The sequence below is a fragment of the Vicia villosa genome, unplaced genomic scaffold, assembly GCF_029867415.1.
Source record: "Vicia villosa cultivar HV-30 ecotype Madison, WI unplaced genomic scaffold, Vvil1.0 ctg.000257F_1_1, whole genome shotgun sequence".
In the NCBI taxonomy this organism is placed as follows: domain Eukaryota; kingdom Viridiplantae; phylum Streptophyta; class Magnoliopsida; order Fabales; family Fabaceae; genus Vicia; species Vicia villosa.
Window position 1 is genome coordinate 30,556 of NW_026705110.1, and position 19,851 is coordinate 50,406.

Consider the following 19,851-nt stretch of genomic DNA (forward strand, 5'->3'; position numbering starts at 1 on the left):
CCTGATTCGGAGGGGTGCGAATAGCAAGGGCACTCAGGCCCATGAACAAGAGGTGGTGGTGCGCTAGCACCTCAGGAGTGAAATCAGAAATTGGGGCAAGGCCCACACGTGCGTGGCCCAGCATGGCATCACCCAATTATTTCATTATTCTCTTATTATTGTATCAGCATATGGTTTTAATTTGTCACATGGTTTGATTAATGGAATAAATGTCCCACACTGCGTATCAATGGGGCAACTAGAATTTAAGTCACAAAATGACAAAAGAAAGCTTCAGCAAATCAGACCCGGCCACCTCATCAACCAATCATTTAAATAAGACAAAAGTTGCTAAGTAATGGGAACATGCACCAATGAGATAGTGCCACGTCACTCTATCGGACCCGCCCCATGCAAAAAAAAGCCAGACGCCGGAACACTGTTCCGGTCGTCTTCTCAGGCACCACCGCCGCCGGAAAAAAACCAAAATGCCCATAAATTTAAAAAGCTGCCACCTTTCAACTCGGTTTTCGCCGCTGAGTTCAAATCTGTCATTATTTTTCATTGATTGTATCTTTATTCACCAAGCCTACCACGTTTCTAAAACCCTAACATCATGAGGCTCACCAAAATGAAACTAAAACAGCCTAATCTATTCGTTCTTACGCATAAAGTGCAGATCTAGCATTTAAAACGAGTTTCAGTTCATCCATCAGCAAATCAGAATCATCTAAACAATGTACTACAACAACTATAACGATGCTATCATGCCAAGAGGTTCTGAATCGCTTACTTGGAACAGATTCTTGAATGGCGGTCTTCTGTGAACTTCAATAGTTGAGAGCTTTTGATGATGTTGATGATGGTGACGATGCAATCTACTTCAAAGGATCGTGTAAACCTTGCTTTAAGCTTTGAGTGCAATGATGATGTTTCTACAGTTCTTGGTAGAGAGTAGAGGATCGGATGAGTAGCTTATTGTGGTGGTTGCTGGAGGCTGGTGCGATGAAAGAGATGAAGGTGGGAGGAGAGTGATCACGGTGGTGGTAAGGCGGTGGTTATGGTGGAGGAGAAGGGTGGAGGATTCGGTTATGGTGGTGGTTGAAGTTTGTTACACTTTGTAACAAACTTTGAAGGAGGGTGGGAAGAGATAACCGAGAGAGAGAAGAAAAGATTGAGAGGAGAGAGTCTTTGAGAAAGTGAGAAAATGAGCGTGTCTTAAGTTTGTGAAGAGATTTTGGTATTTATATGGTGAGTGAGGTTGCATGGAAGTGTGTTGTATGGAGTAGTGCAGTGTATCACCCCTCAAAACTTAATGAGCAGGCTTAGATGTATATGGTAAGTCTCTCAAGAGTTTTTCACGTGCAGTTCTTGCCTTTGTTTATTGGAGTAAGCTACAGATGTTGTTCATGACTATATATGTTGCGGCAATATTCTATTCCCTTAGCCTTATCCACATGACCACTTTGCATGCATGAATCTCTAGCCATAGGTTTCCAAATAATCCAAAATCAGTGTCATTGTAAAGAGAGAATGGGATGAAACAATATTGATGTTGAGATGATTGAAAAATAAAGCCTTGAACTCGTTCAAAATTGCTTTAGAACATGGATGTGCGCAACTGCAAGCTCGTAAAGACCTGGGCCGGACACGACTTGCCCACTTAAACCTTTGCAAACAACCGACTTTGGGTTTCCTCAACTCCTTATCCAGTCATTCAAATGACGCAATTATTTTATCTTTAGAAAGAGGGCGTGGAGTAGAGCAAGTTCACATTGGTATTGACCTTGGAAGATGCTTTAAGCTCTCTAAATTTAGACTTGGATTTGGCACGCCACATGCTTGATATAATGACGCGCGTGACCTGGAATTCTGGCTTGACTGGATGCGTGATATAAGCTTTGCGAAGGTATGACTTTAAAGGTTCATAATTGTTCCAATATTTATTCAAATGGCTTGATTCTTCTTTCATTGTGTAGAGAGCATGGCAAAGAGTAGATACATACCAAGTTTGCATTTCCAGGGTTCCTGAATTTCCCCAGAATTGGCTTCAAATATAGCACACCACATGTTTGCTAAAATGCTTCACGTATGACCAGAAATGTGCCCAGCTCATGACTTGATTCAGATGGAAATCTTCCACTTCAAACCTTAATAACTCTTGATCCAGGCTTCAAATAGAAAAGTGTTCAACTACAAAGTTGTTCTACTCCATGAGAGGAACAACTTTGATGTTGTAAATTTCTCCAAAATATTCCGTTTGCCACGTGTAAATAGTGATGAAGTGGAATGCTCATTAAACTTTTTAAGAACCAAAATTTTTTCTAAGTATAAAACTTTCCATTTTTTGCCATATTTCCCAAAATGGAAACTTTGACCCATTCTCCCTGATTTTATTATTCCTTTGACTTTTCTTGACTATTTTCCATCTAAAGTCAATATTTGAGTTATTGACCCGATTTTGGCCTAAAAGTCAACTGTTAGTATTTTTCTCCGACCTTAATGAAATTCCCGATTAATCAGCTTCTAACCAATGGAAATCAACTGAACGCCTCCACACGGTCATCATACCATCTTTTTTCATAAAACCAGCTCTTGATCAATGTTTTGACCAAAAAGTCAACTGTGTTGACTTTGGTCAAGAAACCCTAATTTAGGATAATCAGATGAACAACAAGCTTGTATTCTCCAGCCAATGCTTTGACTTGAAGGTGAGGAAACCCTGATTCAAGGAAACCCTCAGAAAGATAATGCCACAGGACCAGACCTCAGATCCTTATATTTAATCAGAAGTTCTTTGTGCCAGGAGTTCCTTTTTGAAACAGTAACCATGATATGAATGCATGAATTGGGCCATGACCTAAATGATGTATGTATATGAGTTATAAGCTAGATAAATAAGGGTAGGACAAATTTGGGGTATGACAGCTGCCCCTATTTAATCGTCTTAAACCTGAAGGTGAGATTGGCGTTAGCCTTTCGAACATTCGAGGTAGAAGAAGATTAAATATCCAAGACCTGAAATTTGTCCAGAAATGATGGTATAAGTGTTACTTTTCGTTTTGATATCTGCTGGGGAAAGAGAATTTTTGTTTTTTTTCTGGTGGAAGAATTTACGGTGAGTAATTGGATTTGAATGATGATAGCTTGTGACGTAGCTCAGGTGCCCATACAAGGTTCTCAAAGGGAGTGATTGCTGTAAGTAATAGTGATTGGAAAAGAAATAGGTTTGATAGAAAGATAAGGTAACATAGACGAATGTTTTAATACAGACGAGTATCGAAAGAATAACACGGACAAGTGTTTGGCTCAATACAGACGAGTATCAAAAAAACTACAGATGAGTACCAAAAAGGATAACACAGACGAGTTTTCGAGCGAATACGGACGAGTATTGAGAGGAGATACAGACGAGTACTGAAATGGTAACACAAATGAGTGTTTGGCTCAAGACAGACGAGTATCGAAAGGAGATACAGACGAGTATCAAAAGGATAACACAGACGAATGTTTGAACGAATACAGACGAGTATTGAAAGGAGATACAGACGAGTATCAAAGAATAACACAAACGAGCGTTGGGTCAATACAGACGAGTATTGAAAAGATACATATACGAGCATCAAGGAATAACACAGACGAGTGTTGGGTCAATACAGACGAGTATTGAAAAGAGACACGTACGAGCATCAAGGAATAACACAGACGAGTGTTGGGTCGATACAGACGAGTATCGAAAGAAGATACAGACGAGTACCAAAAGGACAACACAAACGAGTGTTTGGATCAATACAGAGGAGTATCGAAAGAAGATACATACGAGTACCAAAAGGATAACGCGGACGAGTGTTTGGATCAATACAGACGAGTATCGAAAGAAGATACAGACGAGTACCAAAAGGATAACACGGACGAGTGTTTGAGAAGCTTGGTAGATGGACTCACTGGGGATTGAGAACACCAGGTATCGGCACCGTGGATTGAGGGGATTTATAATGTGATAACTGATATCAATCGGGGTTTGTAAGGACAACATTTTATGTGGGGATGTATGGTCGTCACGTTTGAGTGCTGATTCTAATTATTTGGCTTATGCTTTTGTATGCATGTTTGAATCTTTATGTATGGCGTAATGATCCACTTTGATGGATATGCTACGCTTTGAGGATGCAATGTTATATGAAATGGATACTATATGCAGAGTGCCAAATAAAGGCCTTGGTGAGATAGGGGAGCAGGATCATTGGGGTCCGTTGTTTATTTTCTTGGAACGCCAATACGAGTGGGAGTTGGAAATCTTACAGTACCAAAGATTATTGGCAACTGTGCTGAGGATTGGAACATAGCTTCGTTGGAGAAAACGTGACCTCGCCTGACTTTCCCTACATCCTGAACTGCTTGGGGGGTCACGATCTTGAAGGACTATTCTTCGTCCGCCGCATGGGGGAAGGACATGAACCTCTTCAGGTGCCCCATATTTACCAGTATAGATGAGTTGCACGCTTGAACTTTCACGCGGGACGATGACGACCTTAGTCATATGACATGAGTCAAGATGACCATTAGAACCTGCAACCTGCACAGAAAAACAACGTTTGGATGCAAATGGCGCCCATAGAGCACTTTTGTGTTTATGTAACATCATGTTTTGTTTTGATTTATGATTATTATTCCCCCATGTTTTCGATGCAATGTTTAATAACGAATTAAATCACACTTCGCATACGAAGAACGGAAAGTAACAAGGAAAGCTTTTTAGAAAAAGGATCATTTTATTGATGGCATGCCTATGAATAGGCTTATGTACAAGGAAGCAACTCCTAAAAGAGGTATTTGCAAAGAAAAGGAAAATAAAACACAGGATGGCAAAGAGAAATGCTCGAATTTCCATTAAAACTGGTATTGCTACAGTTCCCATATCCTTGATCTTCTCAATGCTTTGCTTCAGAAGCGTAGTGGTTGAACCGATCTGTCCGTATGCCAAGGGTGCGAAATGGTGTTTGTGAAGGATATTCAGACCGCAACCTCTCGCTTTTAGTCCCTAACTTTTACCTGGACCGCCCTTTCGGGTTTTTAATCCAGCGGGATACCCTTTTTTGCCTAGGCCGCCCTTTCGGGTTTTCGACCTAGGGGGTTATTCTTTTTGTTTTATCCCTAATTTTTGCCTGGACTTTTCTTTTTTATGTCCACCGGGATACCCATTATTGCCTAAGTTGCTCTTTCGAGTTTTCAACATAGCGGGTCTTTTATGCGTAGTATTTTTTGACTGAGTCTGAATTGACTGGAAGCGGAACGTCTTCCCCATCCATCTTTGTCAGGATTAAAGCACCACCTGAGAATGCTTTCTTCACAATGTATGGTCCTTCATAGTTGGGAGTCAATTTTCCCCTTGGATCGGTATGAATTGGCAAGATCTTCCTTACGACCAGGTCACCTGTGTGGAATTCTCGAGGCCGAATCTTCTTGTCGTATGCTTTCTTAATTCTCTTTTGATACAACTGACCATGGCAGATAGCAGATAAGCGTTTCTCCTCAATTAGGTTGAGGTGGTCAAGCCTCATTTGAACCCATTCAGTTTCATCAAGTTTGGCATCCATCAGTACTCTCAACGAAGGAATTTCCACTTCGACGGGAAGTACCGCTTCCATACCGTAGACAAGAGAGAAGGGAGTTGCCCCAGTTGAGGTACGAACTGAAGTTCTATAGCCATGTAGGGCGAACGGTAGCATCTCATGCCAATCTTTGTACGTTCTAACCATTTTCTGGACGATCTTCTTTATGTTCTTGTTCGCAGCTTCGACTGCGCCATTCATCTTTGGCCGATAGGGTGACGAATTGTGATGTTCAATCTTGAACTCTTCACATAACTCTGTCATCATCTTGTTATTAAGATTGGACCCATTATCAGTGATGATTTTGTTTGGAACCCCGTATCAGCATATGATCTCCTTCTTGATGAAGCGAGTGACGACTTGCTTGGTTACGTTCTTGTAAGAAGCAGCTTCAACCCATTTAGTGAAGTAGTCGATAGCAACGAGAATAAATCTGTGTCCATTTGAAGCTTGTGGCTCAATTCGGCCAATCATGTCGATGCCCCACATGGAAAAGGGCCATGGTGATGTAAGAACATTCAAAGGAGTTGGAGGGACATGAATCCTGTCTGCGTACACTTGGCATTTGTGACACTTTTTCGCGTACACATAACAGTCACTTTCTATTGTCATCCCATAATATCCTGCCCGCAAGATCTTTTTAGCCATAGAATGTCCACTGGAATGAGTTCCAAAAGATCCCTCGTGAATTTCTCGCATGATCAATTCTGCTTCGTGTCTATCCACGCATCTGAGCAAAACAGAATCATAGTTTCTTTTGTACAGGACGTCTCCTGACAAGAAGAATTTGGATGCTAACCTTTGAAGTGTTCGCTTATCACCAATCGTAGCATCTTCAGGGTACTCTTGCTTCTCGACATACCTTTTGATATCGTAATACCAAGGCTTTTCATCATATACATCTTCAGTAGAGAGACAATGAGCAGGGAATACATGTGCAGGCTCTTTGTAACGGAGGATCCTTATGTCTGGCGCTTCATTAGGGGAGCTAACTCTGAACATTGCTGCCAAAGTAGCCAAAGCATCTGCCAACTGGTTTTCTTCTCGGGGAATATGATCGAAGGTGATTTCCTCAAAAGCGGACAACAACTCCAAGATATAGTCCCTATAAGGAACTAAATTGGGGTGTCGCGTTTCCCAATCACCTCGTATCTGATGTATGACCAAGGCGGAATCCCCATAAACTTCAAGGATCTTGATTCTCATATAAATGGCTGCCTCGAGGCCCATCACACAAGCTTTGTATTCTGCCACATTATTCGTGCAATCAAAACATATTCAAGCCGTGAAAGGAATGTGAGTCTGACGAGGAGAAGTCAAAACTGCCCCAATACCATGGCCCATAGCATTTGATGCACCGTCGAACGTGAGAGTCCATCGCTCCCCTGGTTCGGGTCCTTCATCACCATCCAGTTTCATGATGTCCTCATCAGGAAAGTCAAACTTCATTGACTGGTATTCTTCCAATGGCTGATGAGCGAGATGATCTGCAAGGACACTTCCTTTGATGGCCTTCATTGTAACATACTGAATATCGTACTCTGATAAAAGCATTTGCCATCGTGCAAGTCTTCCTGTAAGAGCCGGTTTTTCAAAGATGTACTTTATCGGGTCCATTTTGGAGATCAATAAAGTGGTGTGAGTCAACATATACTGCCTCAGTCGGCGAGCGGCCCATACCAAAGCACAACAAGTTTTCTCGAGTAGTGAGTAACGGGATTCACAATCGATAAACTTTTTGCTCAGGTAATAAATGGCGCACTCTTTTCGACCAGACTCGTCATGCTGGCCCAGCACACACCCCATAGATCCTTCAAGCACAGATAAGTACATATGGAGCGGCCTCCCAGGAACTGGAGGCATGAGAATTGGTGGCTCTTGGAGGTACTGTTTGATCTTTTCGAAGGCTTCTTGACAATGATCATCCCAACGGATATCTTGATTTTTGCGTAGCAGCCTAATGATGGGTTCACAAGTGTCAGTGAGATGAGAAATGAACCTGGCTATGTAATTCAATCTCCCAAGGAACCCTCGAACTTCCTTTTCATTCTTCGGTGCGGGCATATTCTATATTGCTCTTACTTTATCAGGGTCGACCTCAATCCCTCGTTGGCTCACGATGAATCCGAGTAATTTTCCAGATCGCACTCCAAAAGTGCACTTATTTGGATTAAGCCTCAACTTGAATTTTCGTAGACGAGCAAACAGTTTCTCAAGACATACCAAATGTTCCTCCTCAGTTTGAGATTTTGCAATCATATCGTCGACATATACCTCGATCTCCTTATGGATCATGTCATGGAAAAGGGTCACCATTGCTCGTTGATACGTTGCACCGGCATTCTTAATGCCAAAAGGCATTACCTTATAACAATACGTACCCCACGGAGTGGTAAAAGTAGTCTTGGTCATGTCTTCGGGAGCCATCTTTATTTGATTATAGCCAGAATAACCGTCCATGAATGAGAATACCGAATACTGAGCAGTATTGTCGACAAGTACATCAATATGAGGCAGGGGGAAATCATCCTTTGGACTTGCCCTATTCAGATCTCGATAGTCGACACACATGCGCACCTTTCCGTCCTTCTTAGGAACAGGTACGATGTTTGCAATCCAAGGAGGGTATTCACACACAGACAAGAAACCAGCCTTCAATTGTTTTTCAACTTCCTCCTTGATTTTCAAAGCCATATCAGGTCGAGTTCTTCGCGGTTTTTGCTTTACAGGCGGACATTCTGGTTTGAGCGGTAACCTGTGCATAACGATATCAGTGTCTAAACCAGACATGTCTTCATACGACCAGGCGAAGATGTCGACATATTCTCGAAGTAACTCAATCAACCTTCTCTTTACATTACTCTGCAAAGCGGCACCTATCTTGACTTCTTTCTTTGCTTCTTCTGTACCGAGGTTGATGATTTCTATGGCTTCTTGATGTGGCTGAATAGATTTCTCTTCTTGTCTCAATAGTCTTGCCGATTCCTCGGGGACTTCACAATCTTCCCCACTATCTTCATCAGCTTGGTCAATTGGATTCTCAAGGATATCAAGACGTGGAACTGTAACATTATCATTTTTGATGGAATCCGAGCCGAATCTGCACGATGGATGATTTATGCTTTAGAATGCAGCACATAGAGGAAATGAAAAAGAGAAAAACTTTGCCATCTATTATTTTTTTTTTTGAAAAAGTTTTAAAACAAAAATAAAAATGAAAGAAATGGAGCAATAATTATATGCCAAAATGCAATTTTATTATTTATCACTAAACAGATTGAAACACATGAGGGGCCCCTCTTTATACAAGCTATCAATATGCCTGGGGCGAGACACATGATTTATCAAAACAGGAAAATTACATCTCCATAAAAGTGACTCTGGGGATGTCCACTATGGTCCAGTTGTTGAGTTCCTGTCCATGCGCAGCTTGACAAATGTATTTGGAGAGATCTTCTTCATCATCATCATCCACGACGAGAACCTGACCTTCAGAACTAGTACTGGCGCTGACGAACACCTGAGAGATTGGAGGAATCACCTTCCTTCCATTGATCGGGCTGAACTGAGTGGGAGAGGATGGTTGGTACCCAAGACCATACTTGTCTCGCTTCTCGCAAACATCGATCAACTTGCCCCAAGCACCATGGGGAACACCAACTTCTAGGAAAGCCTTGGCGTCATTTAAAGACGAGAGGGGTGCTCCAGGTTCCCTCTTGTTTTCGACCACAAGGAATCTATCGACTGACACAATTTCCAAGGCTTAGAAAGGTGTCTCTTGTACTTCCCCTTCTACTTCCACATAACGGTACGTCGTTAGATTATTGATTACCAGATCTTCTTCACCAGTGATCACAACGATCTTGTCACCCACAACAAATTTCAAACACTGATGAAGGGTGGATGTCACAGCTCCAGCGGCGTGGATCCAAGGACGACCCAAGAGGCAAGTATACGATGGACGAATATCCATAACGTAGAAGGCAATAGAGAAGGTGTGAGGACCAATCTTGACAGGCAAGTCAATTTCCCCTTCCACAGACCTTCTGTAACCATCAAACGCTATGACGCTCATAGTACATGGTCTCATCATAACCCCATCCATACTTAGCTTGAACAAGGTAGCTTTGGGCATCACATTAAGGGAAGATCCGGTATTAATCAGAACCCTAGATAACACAGTATCCAAGCACCTTATGGAGATATGCAACGCCTTGTTGTGTGCTCTGCCCTCAGGTGGAAGTTCATCATCACAAAAACCCAAACAATTACCAGCAGCAATATTGGTCACAACCCCTTCAAACTGAGGTACAATAATGTCTTGAGTAACATGAGCGGAAGCCAGGATCTTCATCAGAGCGTCACGGTGAGCTTCTGAGTGCACCAAAAGAGACAAGATGGAAATCATAGCTTGAGTTTGGTCAAGTTGATCAATCACCTTGTAATCATTTTTCTTAATAATTCTCAGAAGTTGTTCAGCGTCTTGTGCGGTACGGGGCTCAGGAGGATCAACGACAACCTGTTTCCCTTTAGTATGAGCGTTAACATCTTTGTTGGTCTCTTTGGGAGGCGGAGGTGGGGCGGCAAAGATTCGGCCACTTCGAGTGATGCCACTAGTCCCAGCGATATTAGTGACATTCGAATTACCCACTGGAGGACAATCATACTTTTTCCCTCGAATATACACAGCATTATAACTCCAAGGAACAACCTTAGAATCAACCAACAAAGAGGGAGCAGGAGATGGAGTCTGAGGAGCTTGGGGACGGATGACCAGAGGAGTATTCAGAGTCTGAATAACCAATGGAGTACTCGTAGTTTGAATAATCAAAGGAGTGCTTTGGGCTTTTGTCATATCAGCAGGATAGTAAGGAATCTCTAGAACAGCCACCTCTTCATCAGGAATAACTCTTTCCACTCTAATGACACCTTCATCCATAAGCTTTTGAATCTCATCCCTCAACCTGGCACATTCCTCTGGATTAGAAGAACATTGTAAACAGAAGTCATGTAGTTCACACAAAACCCCTTGTTGCACGAGATGTTCTCTAACAGTTGCAAGCGGCATCTTAACCTCATTAACATCAGTTACCAGGATCTGTTCGCCACACAACTCAATAGCATTGGTCGCACCTGCGTGGGGAGGCATAGGATTATTCTGCACATTAGGACCAGTAGGAGCGAACGAGATAAGCTTGTCACCGAGGAGATCCTGAACTTTGTACTTTAATGCTCTACACTTTTCAATCGTATGGCCTGGAGCACCTGAATGAAACTCACAACGAGCATTAGCATCATATCCTGGAGGAAGAAGACTAGGTGGAGGACCCATTTCACGGAGTTGCACCAACTGACCAGCAAGCAATTGGGGAAGAAGCTGGGCGTATGGAATCGGAACCGGATCTATACGCCTTTCAGGGTATCTTTGCCTTTGTGGAGCTCTTTGACCTTAAGGCCTGGGATTTTGTTGACGATTCTGAGGGGCAACAACTTGTTGTTGTGGGATGAAAGGCTGTTGAGGTGCCACCCATGGTTGTGTAAGTGCAGCAGCGTACGCCTGAGGGACATACGGATTGGGAACAGCATAAGGCATTGGGTAGTAAGGAGGTGGAACAGTATAGTATACAGGAGTTCGACCTTGGTCAACTGAAGCAGTGCTGGTTTCACCTTCTTTCTTCTTCACAAATCCGGAGTATGGTTTTTTACCATTGCCATTAGAATTGCTAGGACTAGTAACACCTTGAATGGTACCAGCTTTAACACAGTTCTCAACCCGTTCACCAATGATGACCACATCTGAGAAAGAAGGAGAAGTATTGCTGACCATGTGCTGACGATACGGCCCTTTCAGAGTACCTATAAACAAATCAGTCAATTCGCGGTCGAGGAGAGGAGGTTGAACTCGAGCGGCAAGTTCGCGCCACCTCTGGGCGTATTCTTTGAAAGATTCTTCAGACTTTTGTGCCATATTTTGAAGCTGGGCGCGGCTGGGAGCCATAGCAGTGTTATAGTGGTATTGTTTCAAGAAGGCATCAACAAGTTCTCCCCAAGTACTAACATTAGCCCTCTCAAGTTTCATATACCACTCCAACGGGGCTCCAGTGAGACTATCCTAAAAGAAGTGCATGAGTAATGGTTCATTCTCAGCATGAGCGGCCATCTTACGGAAGTAGGAACGGAGGTGAGTCTCTGGGCAGGTGACCCCCTTGTACTTATCGAAATATGGCACCTTAAATTTTGGGGGAATAACAATCCCAGGTACCAGGCAGAAAGCAGCAGTGTTGAAACTTGAAGTTTTAGCAACTTCAATGGCCTTAAGGCATTCCTCCAGAGCCTGGTACATCTTAGCAGTTCCGGTCAACTCAGTGGTAAGATCATGGTCAAGGTCAATAACATCGTGGTGATCGTCCACCAATTTCGGTACCCCATCAACAAGAATCTCTTTAGGTTTCGTCCCTCCATCAATAGCAGGGGTAGGGACCTCTTTGGCTTGATTAGCGACGCTCTTCCTGAGCTCATCTTGTCCTTGAACGACGGCATGGAGGGTCTCCATGAGTTGGGTCATTCTATCCCCCATGACATCCATATCCCTACGGAGGGCAGCTTGATTCTGTTCGAAGTGGTCCATGATCCTTTTCTGATTGTTCCTGGTACGGTATGGATGTAAGGAAGTCAGCTTTGTCGTTGAAGCAGAAATCTGTTGTTGAAAGGGACCCCAATTAGTTTCTTGTACAATAACCTGAAAATGCAATGTGATAATGTGGATGTATGAGTGCATGTGTGCGTATGACGTGATGTGCCATTTTCAGAGTATCCAATATTTTAATATTGATCTAGAATAGCTAACAACGTGATAGAGGACAAGCATTAAGAGAAACAAAGGAACTAGTTCTTTTTTCATTCATAATAGGAATTTAAACTTGGGCGAGACCATACATCAACAAGATAGTTCAACAAGGAAAAATAAAGGACCCCATCCAACAAGTCTGGTGGTGGTCAAGACATACAGACTCAACATTAATCCATCTGAGTATAAAATAAAGTCCTCCTTGTCTGAAGTGCTCATCACTCCACTTCTTGGTTTCATCAAACAGTATCTTGGTTGCCTTCCTATCTCTTCCTTTGATGAAGCTTTGGATCACCACGTCCTTTTAGAATAACTGCCCATCTAGCTTCTTGCAGCACTCCCTAAGTTCGTCACATCCTTTACACTCTGGGAGATAAGCCTTCTCAGGTGCGTTCTCCATACCCATCATTTGATCTCTGAGCTTGGCATTATCTTCTGTTAGTCGGGCGCTACGGAGGTAACTTCCTTTCAACTGTGTCTCAACTGCTATTCTTTGGGTGATCTCTTCTTCCAGTTTCTTTTTCAGACTCTTCACTTCAGCTCTAGCCTCCCTTTCTATCTTGAGTTTATAAGCCTTCAAGTCTTCTCTGTACTCTCGCTTGAGTTTCTCTTCTGCCTCTTTTATGGCCCCTTTTATGATCTTCTGGTGATCCTCAACAACAACCGTAGTATCTCTTTCACCTTTTTCCATTCTAGCCCTCTTTTGAACTCTGGAAGATCCTCCCTTCAGCATTTTGGCTTCGTGTGTCAACTCAGTCTTTTCCTGGTCTACAAGATAATGTTTTAGTTGTGCGTCTGAACTCTTTTCATGCAACTGGGTGCCTTCCATATTCGCTTGGATGCAATTCTCAGCAGGCATAGTGGCAGATGGAACCTCAGGTGGTTGCTCGTACAATGGGTTAACCTTCGGGAAAGGCAACAGGCGATTTTTAACTCTATCTTCGACCCAATTTGTATAGGCTTGTTTAGCAACGACATTCTTCTCACCTAGGGAAGTCTGGTCATCTGTGTGGATGCTATTCCAGGCGCTTCTTACTTTTTTCAATCCCTCTAGATCAGTTCCCTTCTCAAAGCAAACGGATTCGAATATCTCTTTGTCCAAAGGCTTGTCTTTAAGTGCAAAACCCAACTGACGTAGCGCTAGCTTAGGATTATAATTGATAACACCTCTCATTCCTATGAGGGGAACGTTGTCAAAAGTGCCACAACTAGTTATAACTTCCTCTATGCCCATTCCGATAGGACACCAGACAATGTCGTTTGCAGTAAGCCCCATGATCCTTTGAGGCCATTTCTGTGAGTCTTTCGTCGTAACAAACGACCCAATTTTAGGTAAGTGTGAAGTGAACCACTCATATAGCAACGGTAAACAACCCCCAACTGATCCTTTCTTCCCATACCTGGAATGAATGGTATAGTAAGTATCTGCTAAAAGAGTGGGCACAGGATTTTGATCCATGAAGAGACAAACAGCAGTTAGATCGACGAAATTCGGGATATTCGGAAACAACACCAAACCATATATCATAACAGCTAGGAGAGCGTTGAATTCTTTCCATTTCTTCTCAACAACAAGGGCGTCGGCCTTCTTTATCAGAAATTTCACATGGAATCCGTGGGTTCCACCATTAGGCTTCCAGTTACCTGTAACGTCTTTCATGCTCAAATAAAGAGCACCAGCAATTCGGTCCATTCTTGGCTTCTCAGGTACACATACAAAAGGGATTTTACGTTGAACCTTAATCTTGAGAATGTCAGCATACTCTTCAAGGGTAGGACCAGTTGATAGTCTCGAAAGGTGAAACAGCGTAGCTCAGAATCATAGAACTGAAGAAGCGTGTATAGAGCCCATTCATCAATGTGAGAAGTCAACATGTGCAAGATATGGCCATACGTCTTTCTGAACTCATCCAAGTTATGCCCAGTAACTAAAGTGCTCAACTGAATCAGATGTGTCATATCCTCACAAAAGAAACTGCAGGTGAATGTACGCTTAGTAGCCTCTTTGGTAGCGGTCACGTTGTTAGCCATCCTGGATGAAAAGTAATAACCTCAGATACCCTGAAAAATGGCATGCATATGAGAAATAATACTATTTTTTCTTCTTTTCTTTTTTTTTTTATCCTTTTTTTTATTACATCTTTTCTTCTCTTTTTTTTTTGGAAATTAAATATGCCATGATGAAAATGATGCAATGGAGATTCTCCCAACATGAGAGAATTGTTATGTTGTCTCTGAGCAGAATCGTATGTCATAAGATCAAAGGTCCGGCATTGGTACCACACAGCCATAAGAACAATAGTCACCAACAGAACAGAATAGTCACCAACGGTACCTGTCATGTATATCCCTCCCCACTCACAGGTGAATCTAGGCCAGGGTAAGGTCATGAAACGCAGTATACGGTCCGCCCGAAGGTAAGCATCATCACAGTGCGGATGCGGGTGACGATAATACCTCCGTTTGAAACCACTACTCTGCTCGTGGTCACATAATCCATCACGATACGTACACCTCGAGACAAACCATGCTCCCACTCTATCCTAGGGTTCCTATGGTTCACACATAGCCTGGGTATTGGGCCTTTTACCTCATAGAATCATCCCACCCAACCTGCAAACAGAGAAAATATGTGGCCCCCACGGGGACCCATAATATAGTCTAGATGCATGCGAAAAGTAAACATGATATGCAAACAGGAAATAGACATGGTATACAAACGTATATATAGAATGTAAACACATACACAGATAAATAAACACCCAATAAAAGAAACAAACAAAGGCTAGGATCGACTCGCTAAGAATGGACCAGCACAGGTCTAACAACATCCCCAGCAGAGTCGCCAGCTGTCGCACGCTCGCGAAAAAATGAACAGAGTCGCCACCAATATATTTATCCCATAAGGGAAAGGAATACCAGGAAACCTAACAAAGGGTAAGAACAAGGTCTTGCGACCACAGAATCTAGGTACGGGAGTCGGTTACGCGAGGGGAAGGTATTAGCACCCCCCACGCCCATCGTACTCGATGGTATCCACGTATGTTTGTTTATATCAAAAGGGTGTGTACTATGTCTATGTCTATATGCGAATGAATGCAAAATGTAGGGAAAAGAAAGAATTGTACTCGCACGGGCCCTACCCCGCTGCCTACGTATCCTTTTTAGGAATCAGAGTTACCGTAGCTCGGCTCAAGATTTTCTGTTTGTTTTTGTGTTTTTTAGTTGGGCGGAGTTAATGTTCGCGCTCTTGCATAAGGGACGACCTACAATGCGTTCGAGCGGAAATAACATTGCCCTTAAGTGCCAACGAGGCAAAAGAAAAAGAAATGATTGGTTTGTGTCTTTTAGCGTAGATGAGTGATGAACAGTTCCCAATACCGGGCCACTCACCACTTTCTCTACTTTGTTTTAATTTGAACCATTGTTAGGTCTTTTAAGTGTTTTTAGTTGAGTATTTTTTAAGGGGAATTTGTTTGCGATTCGAATCACATAAAAGTGTATAACGGTAGAGAAACAGATTAGGGAATGAATCCCACTCATCTCTCTTCCGTTATATAGTGTTTGAGAAACAGATTAGGGAATGAATCCCACTCATTTCTTTCCCACTAAGCGATTAAGAAACAGATTAGGGAATGAATCCCACTCATTTCTTATAGCGATCGAGAAACAGATTAGGGAATGAATCCCACTCATTTCTCTTCCACTAAGCGATTAAGAAACGGATTAGGGAATGAATCCCACTCATTTCTTATAGCGATCGAGAAACAGATTAGGGAATGAATCCCACTCATTTCTCTCCCACTAAGCGATTAAGAAACAGATTAGAGAATAAATCCCACTCATTTCTTACTCACTATTAGTAAAGTGTGATTCGCGTCTTCTGTTTATTAAGTATTTTAAAAGTCGAAAAAAGAAAAAAAGAATGAAATGGGGCACTAGTTCTAAATCCTAACCTAAGTTGTCTAAGGAACCAAAATAATAAAAAAACTAAACACTTTATTAAAGGAAAACTATACATGGGATAGGTAAAAGAAAATCAATATACGTCGAATAGAATTGAGAATTATAACAAATAAATGGTATTCACAAACACACATATATCGATTAAATCTACAAAAAACAAGACTAAAGAACAATTCCTAAATCTATTAAAGGATTATTGACAAGGAAATATTAAAACAAAGAGTATTCAAGTATTGCAAAAGAAAAGGTTTATTAAAAAGGGTTAAAACAATTAAGAAAAATCAATAAAAATTATGACAATTATTTACACAATCTAAAATACCCAAGAGCAAATTTTTTATGTATTTTTTATTTGAGAGAAAAAAGATTTATGAATTAAAAGTTTAAAAACAAAATTAAAATGAGAATCTAAAATCTAGACAGCAGGGGGTACATCAGTAGTTTCAATGATTTAAAACTAGTTATAGGCAGAAACTGGGCCTGATTCGGGGGGTGCGAATAGCAAGGGCACTCAGGCCTATGAACAAGAGGTGGTGGTGCGCTAGTGATAACACGATTTTATATCGTATATTTAGCTTAAAATCCATAGATATTTATAGCATTTTCCGTTTATTATGTTAATTTATTATGATATTACGCGAGTATTTGCTTTGTTTCAGGTTTTACACTCTAATTACGACTATTTGCGAAAAGGAAAGAAAATGGAGCTTAAATGACCAATATTTATGCCTAAAAGATGAAAATGGAATGCTGAAGTGAAAGAGGGGTGCAATTAGGACCCAAAAGGCCCAAAAGAGACAGTCCAGCCCACCATGGAACCAAAGGCGCGTGGCCCAAACCTTCCCAGCAAGTGGAGACGCACGTCTCCAACGTTCTTCTGCCACGTCACCAAGAGGAGACGCCCGTCTCCAACTGCTCCTAGATTTTCTCCACTTGAGACGCACGTCTCAAGTCCTGCACCCAGTCCTCCTGAAGAATCGGAGACGCACGTCTCCACACCCAGTCTGCAAAGTCTCCTCTTTTCACGCAACGTCACAACAAAACCTCTCCTATAAATAGAACCTGCTACCTCACTTCCAAGGAGTCCGATTTCCTGCCAACGAAGTGCTGCCGAAATTGTACCGCGAACCGTATTTCTTTATTCTGCTTTCATTTAAACATTTATTTTCTCACAACGATTTCTACACCGGAAATTGTTGTGAACTTTTTATAGATCTAGCCTTACGTTAGATTTATTGCTTCTTTTATTTTTCCTTGTTTTATTTGCTGTAATTCCGAAGAACGATCCAGCCAACCTGTGGTGGAAGTTCAGTACTCGAAGATCCAATTACCATTTATTTAATTCAGGTTTTTTATTTACCGCCTTTATTTATATTTATTTGCATGATATATTGTATGCCATTTACTATGCCTATTATTATGAACCGAACCGATTTATGCATGTTTAACCATATTAATATGTCTGGCTAAATTATTAAGATATCGGTATGTAAAGTAAGTTAACCGTAGGGATCCGAAATAAATTGGCTTAATTATGTTTTCTTAACTATCACTTGTTTTTGGTCTGTATGTCTAATTTAATTAGTAAGTCTTAAAACCAATAGAGCGAAAGTTTGAGGGGTTAAGACGGTCAAAGGTTAAAATCAATAGAGCGAAAGTTTGAGATCTTTAACTGGATAGTAGACATAGGACATTAGTTTTAAGGATGGCGAAAGCGTATTAAAACTAATTAGAACTTATTTATTTTCAAAAATTGTTTTTACACCCGAGCGGGATGGCGAAAGCGTACGTTAGGGATATTAGCATGTTCCGAGTCAACAGAGCGAAAGTTTGAGATTAGGAGATTTAAATAGATAACGACTTCATAAAACAGGCATTTTATTAATTACGTTGTTTCCAAAAAGCTTTTCTAAAATCTAATGGGATGGCGAAAGCGTACATTAGGATTAGGACAGTAATCTAAATCAACAGAGCGAAAGTTTGAGACGAGGATTTTTAATCAATTGAATTAGTAAAGATTTTTAATTAAATTATGCAAAAGCCAATGGACCTTCGGATCACCTTAAGTTAAATGAAATACATACTGATATCTGTCTTTTATTATATTATTCATTTCTCACAATCACTTTCCCTTAAGAACAATCGAAATATTAGTAGCCCTAGCTTTACATAGTAACCTTAGATAACGGTAGATCGATTCATAGTCCCTGTGGATTCGATATCTTTTAAAACTACACGACACGACTGTGCACTTGCAGTCATCAGATTAATAGACACGTAAAGTCGCGATCAAGTTTTTGGCGCCGTTGCCGGGGACTATTTAAGTCGATATCGTAACTCACTGTTACACCGTAGAGACTAGGACAATTCTTCCTTTTCTTTCTGAACGATTGTATGCCAAATACTCGTTCACAAGGAGGAGATTTAATACAAAGAATTAACGAGATCGAACGTTTCATTAACGTCAAACGTCGAGCTCGCAATCTTCCCGAAGTAGCACCAATTCCGATTAATCAGGAATTGATTTTTACTGATCAAATTAATCAAATCACCCCGAAGTTAGAGATGGCTGCTATTCGTCCTCTTAGAGACTATGCCGCTCCTTCGCGCGCTGAACCGCATTCAAGTATCGCACCACCTGCGATCGAGGCAAACAATTTCGAACTCAAACCTTCATTGGTCCAAGCTGTTCAACAGAATCAATTCTCTTGAAGCCCTGCAGACGACCCCAATCTCCATTTATCCGTGTTCGTGCAATACGCCGACATTATCAAAGCCAACAACGTTAGTTCCGAAGCTATTCGATTACGCCTTTTCCCTTTCTCCTTGAGAGATAGAGCGAGAGCGTGGCTTCAATCCCTGCCTTCTAATTCCATAACTACGTGGGACGAATTGAAAAGAGTATTCTTAGCGAGATACTTTCCGCCTAGCAAAACTGCTATGCTCAGAGGTCAAATCAACGGATTTACCCAGAAAGATAACGAATCACTCTTCGAAGCTTGGGAACGTTACAAGGACATGCTTAGAATATGCCCTCATCATGGACTCGAACCATGGCTGATCATCCATACTTTCTATGGTGGTCTCTTATATAACACTAAAATGACTATAGATGCCGCTGCTGGCGGAGCATTAATGGACAAACCCCATGATGAAGCATACAAACTCATAGAGAACATGGCACAAAATCATTACCAATGGGGTGGAGAACGAGCCGCTCTAGAGAAAGCCCAAACCAAAGGAGGAATGTACGAAATAAGTGGTATAGACCGCGTTAACGCTAAAGTAGACGCTTTAACTCAGAAGATCGAGAACTTAACCATCACTCCTTCAGCCACCGCTGCCGCTGTAACACCTAACTGCGAGATTTGTGGATTGACTGGACATGCAGTTGCTGAATGCCAACTCTTGACTGGAATTCCATCTGATCAAGTAAACTACGCTCAA

The 19,851-nt window shown here is 41.7% G+C and overlaps 1 protein-coding gene and 1 non-coding gene across 2 annotated transcripts; both read right to left on the reverse strand.

Annotated features, from left to right (window-relative positions):
* Positions 1–12,742: 12,742 nt before the first annotated feature.
* On the reverse strand, positions 12,743–14,131 carry LOC131626083 (uncharacterized). Its single transcript, XM_058896907.1, has 2 exons — positions 13,606–14,131; positions 12,743–13,548 (listed from the first exon to the last, which is right to left on the reverse strand). The coding sequence occupies exons 1-2, from the start codon at positions 14,129–14,131 to the stop codon at positions 12,743–12,745; spliced, it is 1,332 nt and encodes a 443-aa protein (XP_058752890.1).
* A 5,213-nt stretch (positions 14,132–19,344) lies between these two features.
* LOC131626088 (small nucleolar RNA R71) lies at positions 19,345–19,451 on the reverse strand. The gene has a single exon (XR_009291040.1). It is a non-coding gene; the product is annotated as a small nucleolar RNA R71 (small nucleolar RNA).
* Between the last annotated feature and the right edge of the window lie 400 nt (positions 19,452–19,851).